The 13,623-nt window shown below is 54.1% G+C and overlaps 1 protein-coding gene across 1 annotated transcript; it reads left to right on the plus strand.

Moving 5' to 3' along the window:
- Positions 1 to 3,591: 3,591 nt before the first annotated feature.
- On the plus strand, positions 3,592 to 9,790 carry RBPJL (recombination signal binding protein for immunoglobulin kappa J region-like; the record flags this gene model as incomplete). Its single annotated transcript, XM_010021394.1, is given in 12 exon segments — positions 3,592 to 3,717; positions 5,219 to 5,289; positions 5,536 to 5,651; positions 6,501 to 6,675; positions 7,065 to 7,105; positions 7,107 to 7,203; positions 7,722 to 7,804; positions 7,806 to 7,841; positions 8,132 to 8,272; positions 8,603 to 8,758; positions 9,000 to 9,103; positions 9,517 to 9,790. Coding segments are annotated over 12 exon segments (1,420 nt in total), but the record flags the coding sequence as incomplete, so codon positions are not given.
- Positions 9,791 to 13,623: the final 3,833 nt, after the last annotated feature.

Consider the following 13,623-nt stretch of genomic DNA (forward strand, 5'->3'; position numbering starts at 1 on the left):
TGAATAATTCGCTGTAACCTTGAGGAGGCTGGAGGTGCCAGAAGGAGCTAAGTGGGTATATTGAGCTGCTTTAGCAATAGCCCTTTGACTCTCTGAAGGTAAATTTAAACCAGATGATGGATGCTGGGTGGTCGCCTCTGTGGGCAGAATGGCAAGCACTGTTCAGAAGTGCATCACTGAAACAATTTACACCCCAAATTTGGAAGGCAGTGGCTGCAGAGAATGGGCAAAGAAAAGAAAAAGCAGTTCCTAGGTAGTCATTTCTCCAGCTAGGCACCAAATCTGAAAAGCTATGATCTGTTTACCTGCCTTTGGCATGCACGTTCCTACTTTAAGCAGTAAATAGCATGTGGATAATTATTCCAGAAGGCTCTTTAATAAGCTCTGGGCAGAAACCCACGTGCCTCTGGTGTTACGTGCGGATGCAGGGAGCAGTGATAGCTGCACAAGCCTGGCCCTGCCCCAAGCCGGTGCCGCAGGAGGCTCTGAGGAGCAGGCGTTGCTGCTGGCCATGCTGTCAGCACACGTCTTAATCCACAGGTTTTGGCAATTTGCTCCTGAACACTCCCTACCTCTGCCTGGCCTTGGTACCAAGCTGTTCCTTACTCTGCTGATGGGTTACTGGGAGCTCCCAGCAGCTCCACAGGGATTGATGTTTCCCAAGCAGACCCCAGGCCACATGGATGGGCAATAGTGGCTGACACTGACAGGGATGGAGCATGTGTCCCCACAACTGAGACACGAGCAAGGACCCAAAGCTCTGCTCCTCATTTTGCGCTAAATACTGAATGATGAGCCTCACCAGGAAAAAATTCCCACACCCAGCCTGGTTCTCCCTGCTCTGTGCCCATTGACCCTGACAAACTGAGGGCAAAATGCTACTGAACAGAGCCAGCAAGGTTGAGCACCCATTTTTCCCTGTGTTGCGCCAGTGTAAAAGAATATCCAGGATCAGGCCAATGACAGCCTGTTCCTCGATCCACTTCCACATTTATCCTGATCATAACCAGTGGTTCTGTAAAAAAAAAAAAAAAAAAAAAGAATATTTTTGCAGAGAGGCTCCCAAATGGGGCTTTTAGATGAAGGGGAAAACAGCAAAGGCAGATCAAAGCTGAAATCACATTATTGCTTGGCAGTGATGAGTGAGACAGCTGCAGATTGCCATTATGGAAAAAGATTGAGTAACTTTCTTATGGGATTCCTTGGCTGTGCAAAGATATAAACCCTTCAGTAGATAGAAAAGTGGAGGTGAAGCTTTTCAGCAACTGAGTAACTCACCCTGAAGTGGACACTGGTGGGATAGTGGTTGGTAAAGCCCAGCTTCAGCAATGCTGGAGCAGGAGTGTCTCAGCCCTATGATGAAGGAGTGGAGGGAACAGATCCAGCCTTGGCATGGGAGCTGGTAAAGGCAATCTGATGGTCTATCTGAGACCTGTTAAGGGTGATCTGAGGGTCTATCTGGAAAAGTTGCCCCTTCTGCCTTGCCATGAATGCTGACCGGGGTGAGCTGTGGCTGAGCCCAGAGCCATGCACTGGCAGCAGCCCTGGGCTCCAAGCAGAGCTCAGTTGCAGCACATGCTCTGCAGTCAGGAACAGGCTTGCCATGGCCATAAAACATTCATTTCCCAGACATGGAGCGGCAGCTAATGCAGTGGGTGACACTGGCACCGGCTGTAAATCAGATTTTGGCAGAGCTCTATTGATTTATGCTTGCTGGGGATCCAGCTAACACGTCTGGGGTAAAGAATTGAGAACAAGCAGGGCAGGAAATTTTATCACCCATCTAATAACTGAACCCAGCACTGATGGGAAAATGTGTGAAGTGCAAAGTGTCAGGTCCCAGCGGGACTACCCATAGGAGACACTGGGTAAATATTTGTTTGTACGTGAGATGTGTTTGTCTTCCACATACAAACAGGAGAACATCAGCTCCATCCACAACATGGGAAAGCTGGAAGTGAAGGGGGGTGTGTTTAGCATGAATTGTAACACGGGTCCTAGGAGCTGCACAGGGCACAGCCTTTATAAAATACGTGTTGCACTGGGAAGAACAGAATTGGCAGGTGAACTCTTCTCACAGGCTGCTTGCAATGACTGCTGCCACTCCTGTCCCTGGGAGCTTGCTCTGGCCTCTGAGCCCAGCGAGGTCTCACCACCACCTGCCTTGGGGTGCCTGGCAGGACTAGATCTGTGTCTCTTCACACATCTGATTGTTTAAAGTCCTCAATTATTCTCCATTTCTAGTCCATTTAAGAGGAAGAGAGACTGCTTTTGATGGGGATGCTCCACTTCGTACCTCTTGCAAGATTATCCCTGGGTTGGCCATGGCTGATGCCCCCTGTCCTCACCACGTCTCCTCTGAGTGATCCCGCAGTCCCTGGCTGCTTTCTCCCAGTCGCTCAGCAATGTGTTTGCAGCTGTGGCTTCACAGCCTTCTCTGGGCACTGCTGCTTCTCTCTGTCTCCAATGCAAGGCCACTACTATGTGGAGAGGTTCTGAGTGATCCTCAGCAGGAGAGTGAAGAGCCAGAGCCTGAAGTCAGTTTCCATAGAGCTTTTTCTCTCCTGAGGATGCTGGACCTGGTTTGGGTCTGATGCTCATCCAGGTGGGTCCAAAAAATGTCCTCTGGCCATGCAGAGCAGAAACACAGAGCTGTTGTCCAAATACCAGCAGGCACAAACATCCCTTTGCAGAAAGGCAAAGGAGCTCAGTGCATGAGAGAGGTGAACTCAGGCTTAAGTCAAGACCTTTACACAACCAGTCACATTGGGTCCCCTTGCTAGGAGGAATTTCCTGAGTGTGCCCAGCTACCACATCCCAAACACTGGTAGACGTGCCAAGGAGGAGCTTGCAGCACCTCTTCCTTTGCTTCTGGTTTCCTATTATCCAACCAAAGGTACTCCAGGGGTTGAGGGGCTCATGATCCCTCCCCTCTCATGCCTCAGATCTTGCAGACATGTCCCACGTGGCAGAGCAGTGGGACCCATGGGCTTGGACCCACCTCGCCTCTCTCTAGCCAGTTAACGCCCAACCTACTGAGTTAACAGAGTTAAATGCCGGGTGCATGGGAACTCCTTCTAGTTAATAGAGCAGAAACAATCAGCAAAACCACCTACTTAGTCAGCCTCGGAGAAAAACACAGCTATTTTCACCCAACAGCCCTTGCCGAAGCCAACGAGCAGCTCCTCCTTGCGTGACAGCTCCCCAGCTGCACTCATGGCTCAGCAGCATCATTGCCCAGCTCACCAAAAAGCCACACAGCAACAAGCACATCAGGTGGAAAACCAAATTAATGATCGATTTGAGCACTGCCACCACTGTGTGAGACTGGAAGCCTTAGAAGTGCATGTTTCTGAGCTGTTAACATAGCGTGTTGGATGGAAAACTGATGAAGCAGTTACTCAGTTATCCAAACTTGATGTTTTTCGGTGCCAATCCCCGTCTTAGGGCAGCTGAGCTCCAGTTTTTTCCAATGAGAAAATCTTCCCACCTTCTGGCTGTACAAAGAGGGGGCTCCAAGTATAGGGCTGGTAGGGCAAGACAGGGACCCCAGTTCTGGTGTTACAGTGCTGGGGCACCACTGTCTTGTAGATCCAACTCCTACCAAACCAACCTGCTTCGAGACGGTGTGCGGAGGTACCTGCAGCTGCCAGCAGACCAGACAGTGCTGATACTGCACGCCAAAGTTGCACAGAAGTCATACGGCAACGAGAAAAGGTGGGACATCATTCCAGCTTCTCCGATAGCCACTTCCAAGCCAGCTGCCTAAAGCCATCAGCCTTGCTAGATTTCTCTGATCTAAGCAATTGACTTGACATATCCCCTCCCCAGCCACTCACAACCTCTTTGCATCCAAAACCATAATTCAGTCTTACTGAACAACACAAGAGGGATGTTAATCCCCAACCACATCCATCCCAGTTAGACATTCCCAGTGGTTAGGTTCCTCCCATGAAGCGCTGGAGATCAGAAATTTGAAGTAAAAGAAGGAAAGGTACTATTCAGATCTTACACCCCAAGAATGAAATTACAAAGATGGAGAGGAGGAAAGGTTCATGTTTAAGTGCTCTGGAAAACTTGAATAAACTCTGAAGGGCTGCAGCAGGGACTGGGGCATTTCCATCAATGCCCATGGTCTCCAAAAAGCTGCTATTTTTGAAAATCCTGCTCATGCTGCAAAAACACCTTGAGGTTCTGCTTGAATCTCCCAAATTGCTGCTCCTGGGCAGTGACGTCAGACTGTGGCACTGCAATATAATTAATTCTCCATTAATCCTTGTGATATAAATAAACCTCTGTTATTACTGAGTGTGAAGTAGTTCTGAGGCACCGAGCTCTACCTCTAAGGCATAGCCCACCCAGGCCCCAGGAGACAGTTCTAGGCTGGGCTGGCTGTGCCTAGAAAGTCCTCATCCCTTTCAGTGTCCTGATGGTCCATAGGTAAATGTTTTATTTCAGGACTGGGCCTTCCATCCAGGAGGGAAGTCCCCATGCTGCTGCTTCTCTGGGACAGCCTCTTTCTCCTGCTCCTAGAGAGCAAGGGATGAACATGAAAATCAAATGCCAGGTCTGGGGAGGGAGAGAAAACCAGCACAGAGCTGCCAGGTTAAAGTTTAAAGGTGCTGGTGCTGTTTTCCTTCATGGTGGGAATCAGGGGCCCATGCTGTGGAGGACTTGTTTAAATAAACCCATACCCAGGACTTCGGGGCTCTGAAAAATCCAGCCCCCTGCCCTCGTGTTTTCTCTGCTAGTGCTTTATACAGTATCAATAGGGGATGAATTTGCACCATTCACACAAGTGTAAAGACAGTGGAAACCCAAATAAAACACAGGAAAATAGGTTTCCAAAACCCTGGCTGTAGATTTATTTGTGTTGGGCTCCGAATCTAGCTGTGAATGCAAACTGTGTTCCCAACCAGCCAAAACCCCACCTGGCAGAGGCAGGGGGCCTGATCCCTCTTTGGCTCAGGGCATGGGGGGCCAGGGCGCTGTGTCCTCCCCACTGGGGGCTGTCTCATGGGCTGCAGCCGGTGCAGGGCAGAGGGGCTGAGACAACTGCTTCAGCAGAGCCCGGTTCCCCGCACCCCAGCCCCTTGCTGTAGCATCACCTACCTCCCAGGGCACAGGCTTGTTCCTGATGCCAGTCCCCACTCTCGCAGCCATCCTGCTGCCCCCGAGCAGCTTTTCCGGGTAAGAAAATGACCTCTTGTCTCCACAGGTTTTTCTGCCCCCCACCTTGCGTTTACCTGAGCGGGCCAGGATGGAAGTTAAAACAGGAACAGATGAAAGGTAAGCACTGGGCAGCAGCCCTGGACCTCTTCTCCCTCCCTTCCCACACCACAGAGAGCTGCCCTCCACCTGCAAAAGGGGAGTGTGACCCACTTTATTTTAGCTTTGCCCTCCAAAATTCCTCTTTCCCCATCTGTGGTGCCTTCAGACCCAGGGAGGGCTGGACCTGGGCCACCCACCACACCAAGAGGAACCAAGCCCATACCTGTGTGGGTTCTGGAGGGTGCTTTTCCTGATCTCTTCCAGCCAGGGACCCAGGAGATGCAGGTTTTCAGGTGTGCGGGTACATGGGGCTGGACAGCATGGGCAGCAGCCTGATGGAGACCCAGAAGCTCAGCTTTGAGGAGCAGCCAGATGCAAAGGTAAAACCCTCTGCTCCCTGGGGCTGGGGGGACCCCACTCACACAGGGGTTGGGCTGTCCCCAGCATCACCCCACACCCTGGGATGTCACATCATCCCCTTCCTTGGGATGTAGCGGTCCTTCCTTCCCAGCCATCACTCCCAGCTCCCGCTCTGCCACCCTGTTGCATGCAGCAAGCCAAGCAGCTGGGCAGGCTCCCTCGCCTTCCAAAGAGCCCTGTCTTTCTTTAGCTCCATCTTGTCAGGTCAACAGCCCTATGGCAGGTGAGCTGCCAAAGTCTGCACAGCTCCCTCAGCCCTGGGACATTCTCCCCATGAGCAGCATTGCTGCTTATCACAAAATGGAAACCCAGGGTTTCATTTGCAGATAAACAGTCAAAAACACCCCCACTGACTGATCCCAAAGTTCAAGAGCTTCAGCAGAGCTCTGGCATCTTTTGATAGAGTAAAAAATAGAAGAAAAAGCATTATCTGGGGTCCCTGAAGAGCGCGGGGTCTGAGTCGGGCCAGAAACCTTACAAAAAGAGCCTTTGTCTGCAGTGCTTGCGTTGCTGCTAAAGCACAGTGTATCAGCCAGGACCGGGGAGGGGGGGAAACCATAAACCCAGGGTGATTTCTCATGTTATGTGGGATAAATCACACGTGAACATTCATTTCCATGAGGAATTCTCTGCCCCCAGTGTAAATAAAACCTCTGCCGATCCGCAGCTCTTCATTCCACCTGTAATAACATCTCCAGTTGTTTTCCCCGTTAAATGAACCCAGGGCTCTTTGAAAGGGCGCTATTATGCCCCTGTGGGCTGGTGGGGCTGGGCTGGAGCTGCCAGCAGCCCCTCTCTGCCCTTGGCAGGGATTTGGCTGTGCCAAGGCACTCTACATCTCGGACGCGGACAAGCGCAAGCATTTCCGCCTGGTCCTGAAGCTCTTCTTCAGCAACGGGCAAGAGATCGGCACCTTCCACAGCAAACTGATCAAGGTCATCTCCAAGCCCTCTCAGAAGAAGCAGTCACTGAAGAACACAGACCGTGCGTATGGGGATGGCTCTGCAGGGATGAAGGCTTGAGCACAGGGTGGGATGCTGTCCAAGTGCTCACAGCTTCGGTCCAGGCCGAATCCAAAGCCCATGGACACCCCCAAAAGAGGATGTATGTGGACATATTGATGTGTCCTTTCCAAACAGTTCACCCACCACCATGTGTAATGCCCTAGTGCTAGCATGCTCCCCACACCTTTGAAAAGCCCAACTGGGCTGGCACTCACATACAGAGAAGGGCAGCCAGGGAGGATGCTGGCTCCTGCCAGGTCGGGGACACCAGTACACGGGGCTGGACTTGTCCTCCCCTGGCTGGACAAAGCCATAGGTGAAGCCACACACAGACGTGTCAAGCACCAACCCACGCACCCCTCCCTGCAGTCTGCATCTCCTCAGGCTCCAAAGTCTACCTCTTCAACCGACCTGCGCTCCCAGACCGTCAGCACCCGCTACCTCTCTGTTGAAGGGGGAGCCTTCATCGCCAGTGCCAGGCAGTGGGCAGCCTTCACCCTCCACCTGGGTAAGAAGCCTCATGGGGCCGCCGATGCTGGCCATGCCTAGAGCTGCCTCCCTTCCATCCTGCAAAGCTGGTTCCTGGGAGCAAAACTGGTAGGAGTTAGCCTAGGAATGTGGGAACCTGGCTCAGGTCTCACTTCTGCCTAGTGTTCCTGGTGTGTCTCTGGAGCTGATGGCTGTTTCCCACTGGCTTTGAGGGTTGGCATCATGCCCTGAGGGCACACAGGCCGTGGGGTCAGCAAGAGCTGTGTTGGTCTGGAGGTTCACCAAGTAACTTGCCTGGAAGAGGCCAGAGCCCAGCAGCATCCCTACCCACACTACATCGAGTGGTGTCCCTCTGAGGTACCACATCCCAGTCGCACTCTCCTGTGCTGGGGTCCCAGGGAGCAGCGGCCTCTCCAAGCAGTCAGCACCTGCAGAGGGGAGAAAGCAGTAAGAAAGCACCAGCACAGCACATAGTGAGGCAGCCCAGGTTAACCTGCTCCCCCGTTCAGGGCAGTCACTGCCTCTCCTTCCCCACAGCCGATGAGTACTGCACCCGGAGCGAGTTTCCCCTGCGGGAAGGGTACATCCGCTACGGCTCCGTGGTCCAGCTGGTCTGCACGGCATCGCCCGGCCACTGGCATCACCCTGCCGCCCCTGGTAAGCCTCTGTCCCTGTGGGTGTCAGGCACGAGGACCTGGCTGCTCTGAGTGTCAGGTACCATCCCAGGGATGCTGCTGCTGCCCACAGATCATCCGGAAGGTGATGAAGCAGTATGCCATGCTGGACGTGGACGAGCCCATCTCCCAGCTCCACAAATGCGCCTTCCAGTTCCAGGGTAGCGACCGCATGTATCTGTGTCAAGCCTCTGTCCCTGTGGGTGTCAGGCACGAGGACCTGGCTGCTCTGAGTGTCAGGTACCATCCCAGGGATGCTGCTGCTGCCCACAGATCATCCGGAAGGTGATGAAGCAGTATGCCATGCTGGACGTGGACGAGCCCATCTCCCAGCTCCACAAATGCGCCTTCCAGTTCCAGGGTAGCGACCGCATGTATCTGTGTCTTTCCACAGAGAAAGTGATCCAGTTCCAGGTACGGCAGCATGAGGAGGGGATGAGGAGTCCTGTGGTGCTTCCTGTCCTCTCTCCAAGCTCCTCTGTGTTGCTGCTGGCTGGGGAACATGTTACCAGGAGGGGTCTTCCAGCGAAGGGGGTTTGCATCCAAATTAAGGTCAGAATTGCTGCAAAGCCGTTTGCCCCTGGGTTGCCTGCTTCAGTGGGACATTGTCACCAAAGTCTTTCCAACAGCATCAGGATCCCCATTTCCTAGTGAGGGAAGCGGTCGCTTGCTGGAACTGAGATGCCAGGGGCAGAACCCTGGCCCCAGTCCCCACTGCAGTGAGGTGCTGTGAACTCTCCACAGGCATCTCCCTGCCCGAAGGAAGCCAACCGGGAGCTGTTGAACGACGGCTCCTGCTGGACCATCATCGGCACCGAGACAGTGGAGTACACCTTCAGCGAGAGCCTGGCCTGCATCCGTGAGCCTGTCAGCCCCGTGCCGCTCATCACTGCCCTGCAGGTAGGTACAGCACCAGCCATGGGGTCACCCCACCTCTCCATCACCTGCTTCCATCACAGCTCCTGCTTCTGAGCCCTTGCACCCGCAGTCTCCTGCTATCGGGATGCTGTGCGAATGCCCAGGTCTGGGCTGCTGCAGGATGTACAGCAGGGACGGGATGCACAGGCTGAGCATCCTGTGGGAGCAGCAGTCTGCCTTATTCTACCATGTAACTCACTGCTGTGCACTCTGCTCATCACAGCTCACAGGTGGTGGGGACGTGGCCATGCTGGAGGTACAGGGGGAGTATTTCCATGCACACCTCAAGGTCTGGTTCGGAGATGTAGAAGCAGAGACAATGTACAGGTAATGTGGCCAGGGAGCAGGCAGGGAATGGCAGCCAGGTTTGGGCTGTGCTGGGCAGCTCTGGGAGGGACATGGCTGCTGACCTTGGGGACAGGGGTATTCACGCTGCGTGTTCTGCAAGACCAAGCACGGGCATTGCGAGGAGAGGCAGGGATGAGTCTGGCTGGTGCCTGTTCTCTGCCCTGGCTGCAGTCAGGGTAGTGATGTGGGGGCAATGACAGGGACCTCAGGGGGCTGCAAGTAACCAAGCGACCCTGGCAGAGCAGCACAAAACACTGGGGAGGAGAGGGGAAACTGGTTGGAGGCTTCACAATGAGCTCCAGGCTAGAGGAGATGTGCTGACACTCGCTGCCAGCCACTCCTGCATGCAACCCTCCTCAGTTAACACATTTTCCTCTCCTGTGCTGTCCCAGGAGCCCCAAGTCCCTCTTGTGTGTTGTGCCTGATGTCTCTGCCTTTGGCAGTGACTGGAGGTGGCTGCGATACCCCATCACGGTCCCACTCCTCCTGATCAGGGATGATGGCCTCATCTACTCCAGCTCCTTCACGTTCACCTACACCCCAGAGCAGAGCTTCATCCCAGGGCAGCAGGTCCTCTCGGATGTCCCCCAAGACTCAGACAAATTACTTGACAGCATCCATCAGGAGTTCACCAGGACCAACTTCCACCTTTTCATGCAGAGCTAGCAAGCTGGGCAGGCAGAGGCTTGGCCTGGGGAAAGGGGAAGCAGCCCTGAGCCATACTGGGGTTTCCCATCCGGGGCTCAAGGTGGCCCCACCAAAGGGTCCTCCCCATGCATCAAATACCCACCATGTTCCTGTGATTTGTTGACTTGTTTCTTCTTCCTGGCAGCATCTCACCCTGCGGAGATCTCACATGAGAGCATCAATAAATCAGGCTTGAAGGACTCTTTACAGATTCAATTGCCTCTTTACTAGCCTTCATGATTTACCTCCTGTGGTGGCACAGAGCATCACAGCTCCCTTGATGTCCCCAGTCCATATATTCAAAGGTCAGGATGGACAGGGATGATGTATGAATGCGACCTTATGTGCTATTGATCTATACCAGGAATCCCTGCACTGCTTCTTTGCTTTTCAGTAATGGGGAGATGATTTCCAGCAGCCAAATACCCAGTAACAGATGTTTTGGTTTTTTATTGGAGGCCTAAATGGGGTTATTTCAAAAGGAAAAGGGAAAAAAAAGAGAGAAAAGAACCCTTCAGTGTGAAACCCAGCCCCTTCCTACTGCTGTGGCTCTGCTGAGCTCTGTTGTTTTACACACTTATTCACACACAGAAACTGCAGTGCTGGCACCAGCAGGAAACTGCTGATCTAAAGATGCCATAAAAAGAAGCCAGGTTTCTTGAAGCCAGACCTGAGCGTTACACAGAGTGGGTCTTAAAGTTTTATTTAGACTTTAGATCTCCGAGGCATCAAAAGGCCTGTGGTGTACCTGGAAACCTGCTGGTTTGGCAGCCTGGAGCTGGGTTTTGAAACAACCCAACTGCCAAACCCACAGAGCTGTTCAACCCACACTGAACTCGAAGGTAGGGAGCAGGGGAAGCAGAGTGCCCCAGGACCCACGCATGGGCATCCTTGGCTCATTGCCCAGCTTACCAGTGTGGTTTGGGTGCTGGCACTGCACAGACTGACAGCCACAGCTCCAGATGCTGAATTCGGGGCTGCAGGGGACCAACGGCCTTGCACCATCCAGCATGAAGATGCACAGGGGTGCCCGGTGCCTTGGTCTTCTTCCTCTGCAGTTCATGCATGGCCCTGGCTCCCATAGGAGCTTGGATGTCTGGGGTCCTAACACAGGGCTTTCCAGTGGGCAGCTCCTCCCTCAACTCCACCAGGAGATGGGGTTCCTTCTTCTGCAAAAGAGGAACGTCACAGAGGGTGAAAGACTGTTGCAGACACATCTGTGTGCATCTGGAGCAGCAGCTGCTGGAGGAGAGACTCAGGGGGAATATTACAGCACATGCAAACAGCGGAAGGCTGGTGGAGGAAAGGGCTGGAGCACGGAGGAAAGGGAACCACGTGAAGGGTGTTCAAAGGGGAGCAAGTGCCTCAAGCAGGAGGCAAGTCCCAGTGCACTCAGGTGCTGGCAGCAGTGGTATGAGGCCTTATTGCTCCTGTTCAGGTGCGGCAGTTGCTTGGGCCATCCTGTCAGCCCATGCTTACCATTCCCTGTGCTCACCTCCCCAGCAAATCCACCCTGGCCATAACGTAACTGAGGATGAGATGCAAGAAAACTCTGCAATCAACCTGGATCAATCCCGCATATCACCCCCAAAAGCATTTTCTCCCCATCTCCCTGGGGAAGAACTGGAGGGTAGCGAAAGGATGGGGCCAAGGATTTCCAGCTTCTTTCTGCCTGCGTCCCACACAGGAGAGGCTGGAGCCCACGGACTCCTCAACCCACTCCCTTCCCTTGGAAGCTGGAGTATAGTTCACGTTTTATGAATGGAAAGCATCCCTGGCTATATTTAGCAGCAGCTTGGTCCCAAAGGGCAGGAGGAGCACTGCTTGTTGACTTCAAGGGCTCGGAACAAGCCTGCCTTGTTATGTTTACGGCACAGTGCTTTGCTGGAGAGGCCAAGAAAGCACCAAGTGCCTCATTCTTGAAGCCTGATGGATTAAGCAAACAGCCACAGTAATTCAAGCCACATGGGGAAAGGGGAGAGGCGGTGGCGGGCAGACTGGGGGGGCCTCGAGGGGCTCAGGCCTTCCCCTGGCTGGCCATGGGCTGCGTTTAATCTGCTCTTCACAGCAGGTCCTGCAAATGGAATCAAGGAGGTTTGCACCTCCTGGAGGAGGCACTTCCATGGGGCACACGTGCCGAGTGTCACGGCAGAGGAGCTGCAGCACTGCCAGAGCTGTTGATCTGCATAATCACTGATTAACACAAACGTCTCGGACAGGCACCAGCCATCCACTTGTATGTTCCCGCTCAGGAGTCGGCAGCGCCTGTCTGCAGCATCCTACAACAACCCAACACACGTCAGAGTGCACACTCGGACCATCCCGCCAGCTACAGCGAGCTGGGCTGCCCCAGAGCCCGTCTGGCAGCTCTTTGCCGTGCATCTGAACTGTACACGGAGCATCCCCCCATCCCCAGGGCAGCCGGAAACACGGGGATAAAATAAACCCCGCAAAAAAAACCCTTCACATCATTCTGGTCGGTGGGGATCTAGGAAAGGCATCAAGTGTTTTAGGGATGTTCAGGATAACTTACGCTGTTGTGGCATTGCATGAGCACCCACAGGCGATGGCAAAGCTTGAAGGCAATGGAAATCCACTGCTCCCACCAGGCCAGGGTGCCTCCACCACATCAAGGATCCATTTCAGGTCCCAGAGGTGAGCATCCCTACAAACACATCAAGAAGTAAATAAGATCCTGGCTTTCCCTCCATAAAACAATACCCAAGAGAAACACGAGGTCTGGTCCTGGTGTGCCTCTGTTTCTGCCTGGGCTGTGCAGCACCTTCCAGCCCTTTGGAAGAAGAGCTGCTGCCATCTAGTGAGCTTACCACCAGCATCCTGCCTGCTGAGCACCAGCACACTCATCACACTGCCTGTGCTCATGCTGCCCAGGCCAGCCCCAGGGCTGTGCTGGGTGTTGGAGATCATCTGGGCATCTCCGGCCATCCCCAAGGAACATCATCTGCCCCTCTCAGAGGGCTGGGCTGCTTCTTTGTCTGGGGGGTGTAAGGATCAGGGCTGCTCTGTACCAGCAAGGTGCTTGCCCTGGCAGGGGCAGCCCAGGGCAGATCCCCCCACTGCACAGCAGCTTCATCACCTCGCCAACATGAGCATGGCCAGGGCTGTGGCAGCACTACCAGGTCCCTGCTGTCCCCTGTGGAGGACCTCACACAAAGATGAGCTGCTGCAGCCAGTGCTGGAGACACCGGACAAGCGGGGCCACCCCCAGGAGCAGCCTCTGTCCCCCAGTCCTAATCCCTTCGCCTGGGGCTCTCCCTGCCCCATACCCCCAGGCAGAGCCTCTGGGTGGTCCAGCGGGCCCATGGCCCCCACTGCTTGGTATAAATGCCTTTATCACCAGCCCTTGAGAATGGGGGATATGGGGATGCTGCTCTGCCCACCAGCAGAGGTGGGACTTTAGCCCATTGCATACCCACTGCACAGGGATGCTCAGCATGGTCCTCACCTGCCAAACTCACATAGGGCTGATGCTAGGCCCCCAGCACACTGCTTGCGGGGGGCTGTCCATCCCACCTTGCACCAAGGGGCTGCCAAGAGCTGCCCACCTGAATGGGAGTGAAGGGAGCAGCTGAGCCCCAAACCAGCAACCAGCAAGGGAGCTCACAGAGTCCCCCCATGCCCCGGGTGAGGCACCACAGGGGCAGAAGAAAAGGCACTTTTTAAAACCCATTCCAGCACACGGCTAAATTAACAACAACAAGGGCAGGATCAGTGCTGAGAGCCAGGGCGAGGTTTGCTCTTTGCTGTCTGCTCTGGCGAGCACAACCGGGAGCGTGGCTTCAGGAGAGGAG

The sequence above is a fragment of the Nestor notabilis genome, unplaced genomic scaffold (assembly GCF_000696875.1).
Source record: "Nestor notabilis isolate BGI_N333 unplaced genomic scaffold, ASM69687v1 scaffold12239, whole genome shotgun sequence".
Classification (NCBI taxonomy): domain Eukaryota; kingdom Metazoa; phylum Chordata; class Aves; order Psittaciformes; family Psittacidae; genus Nestor; species Nestor notabilis.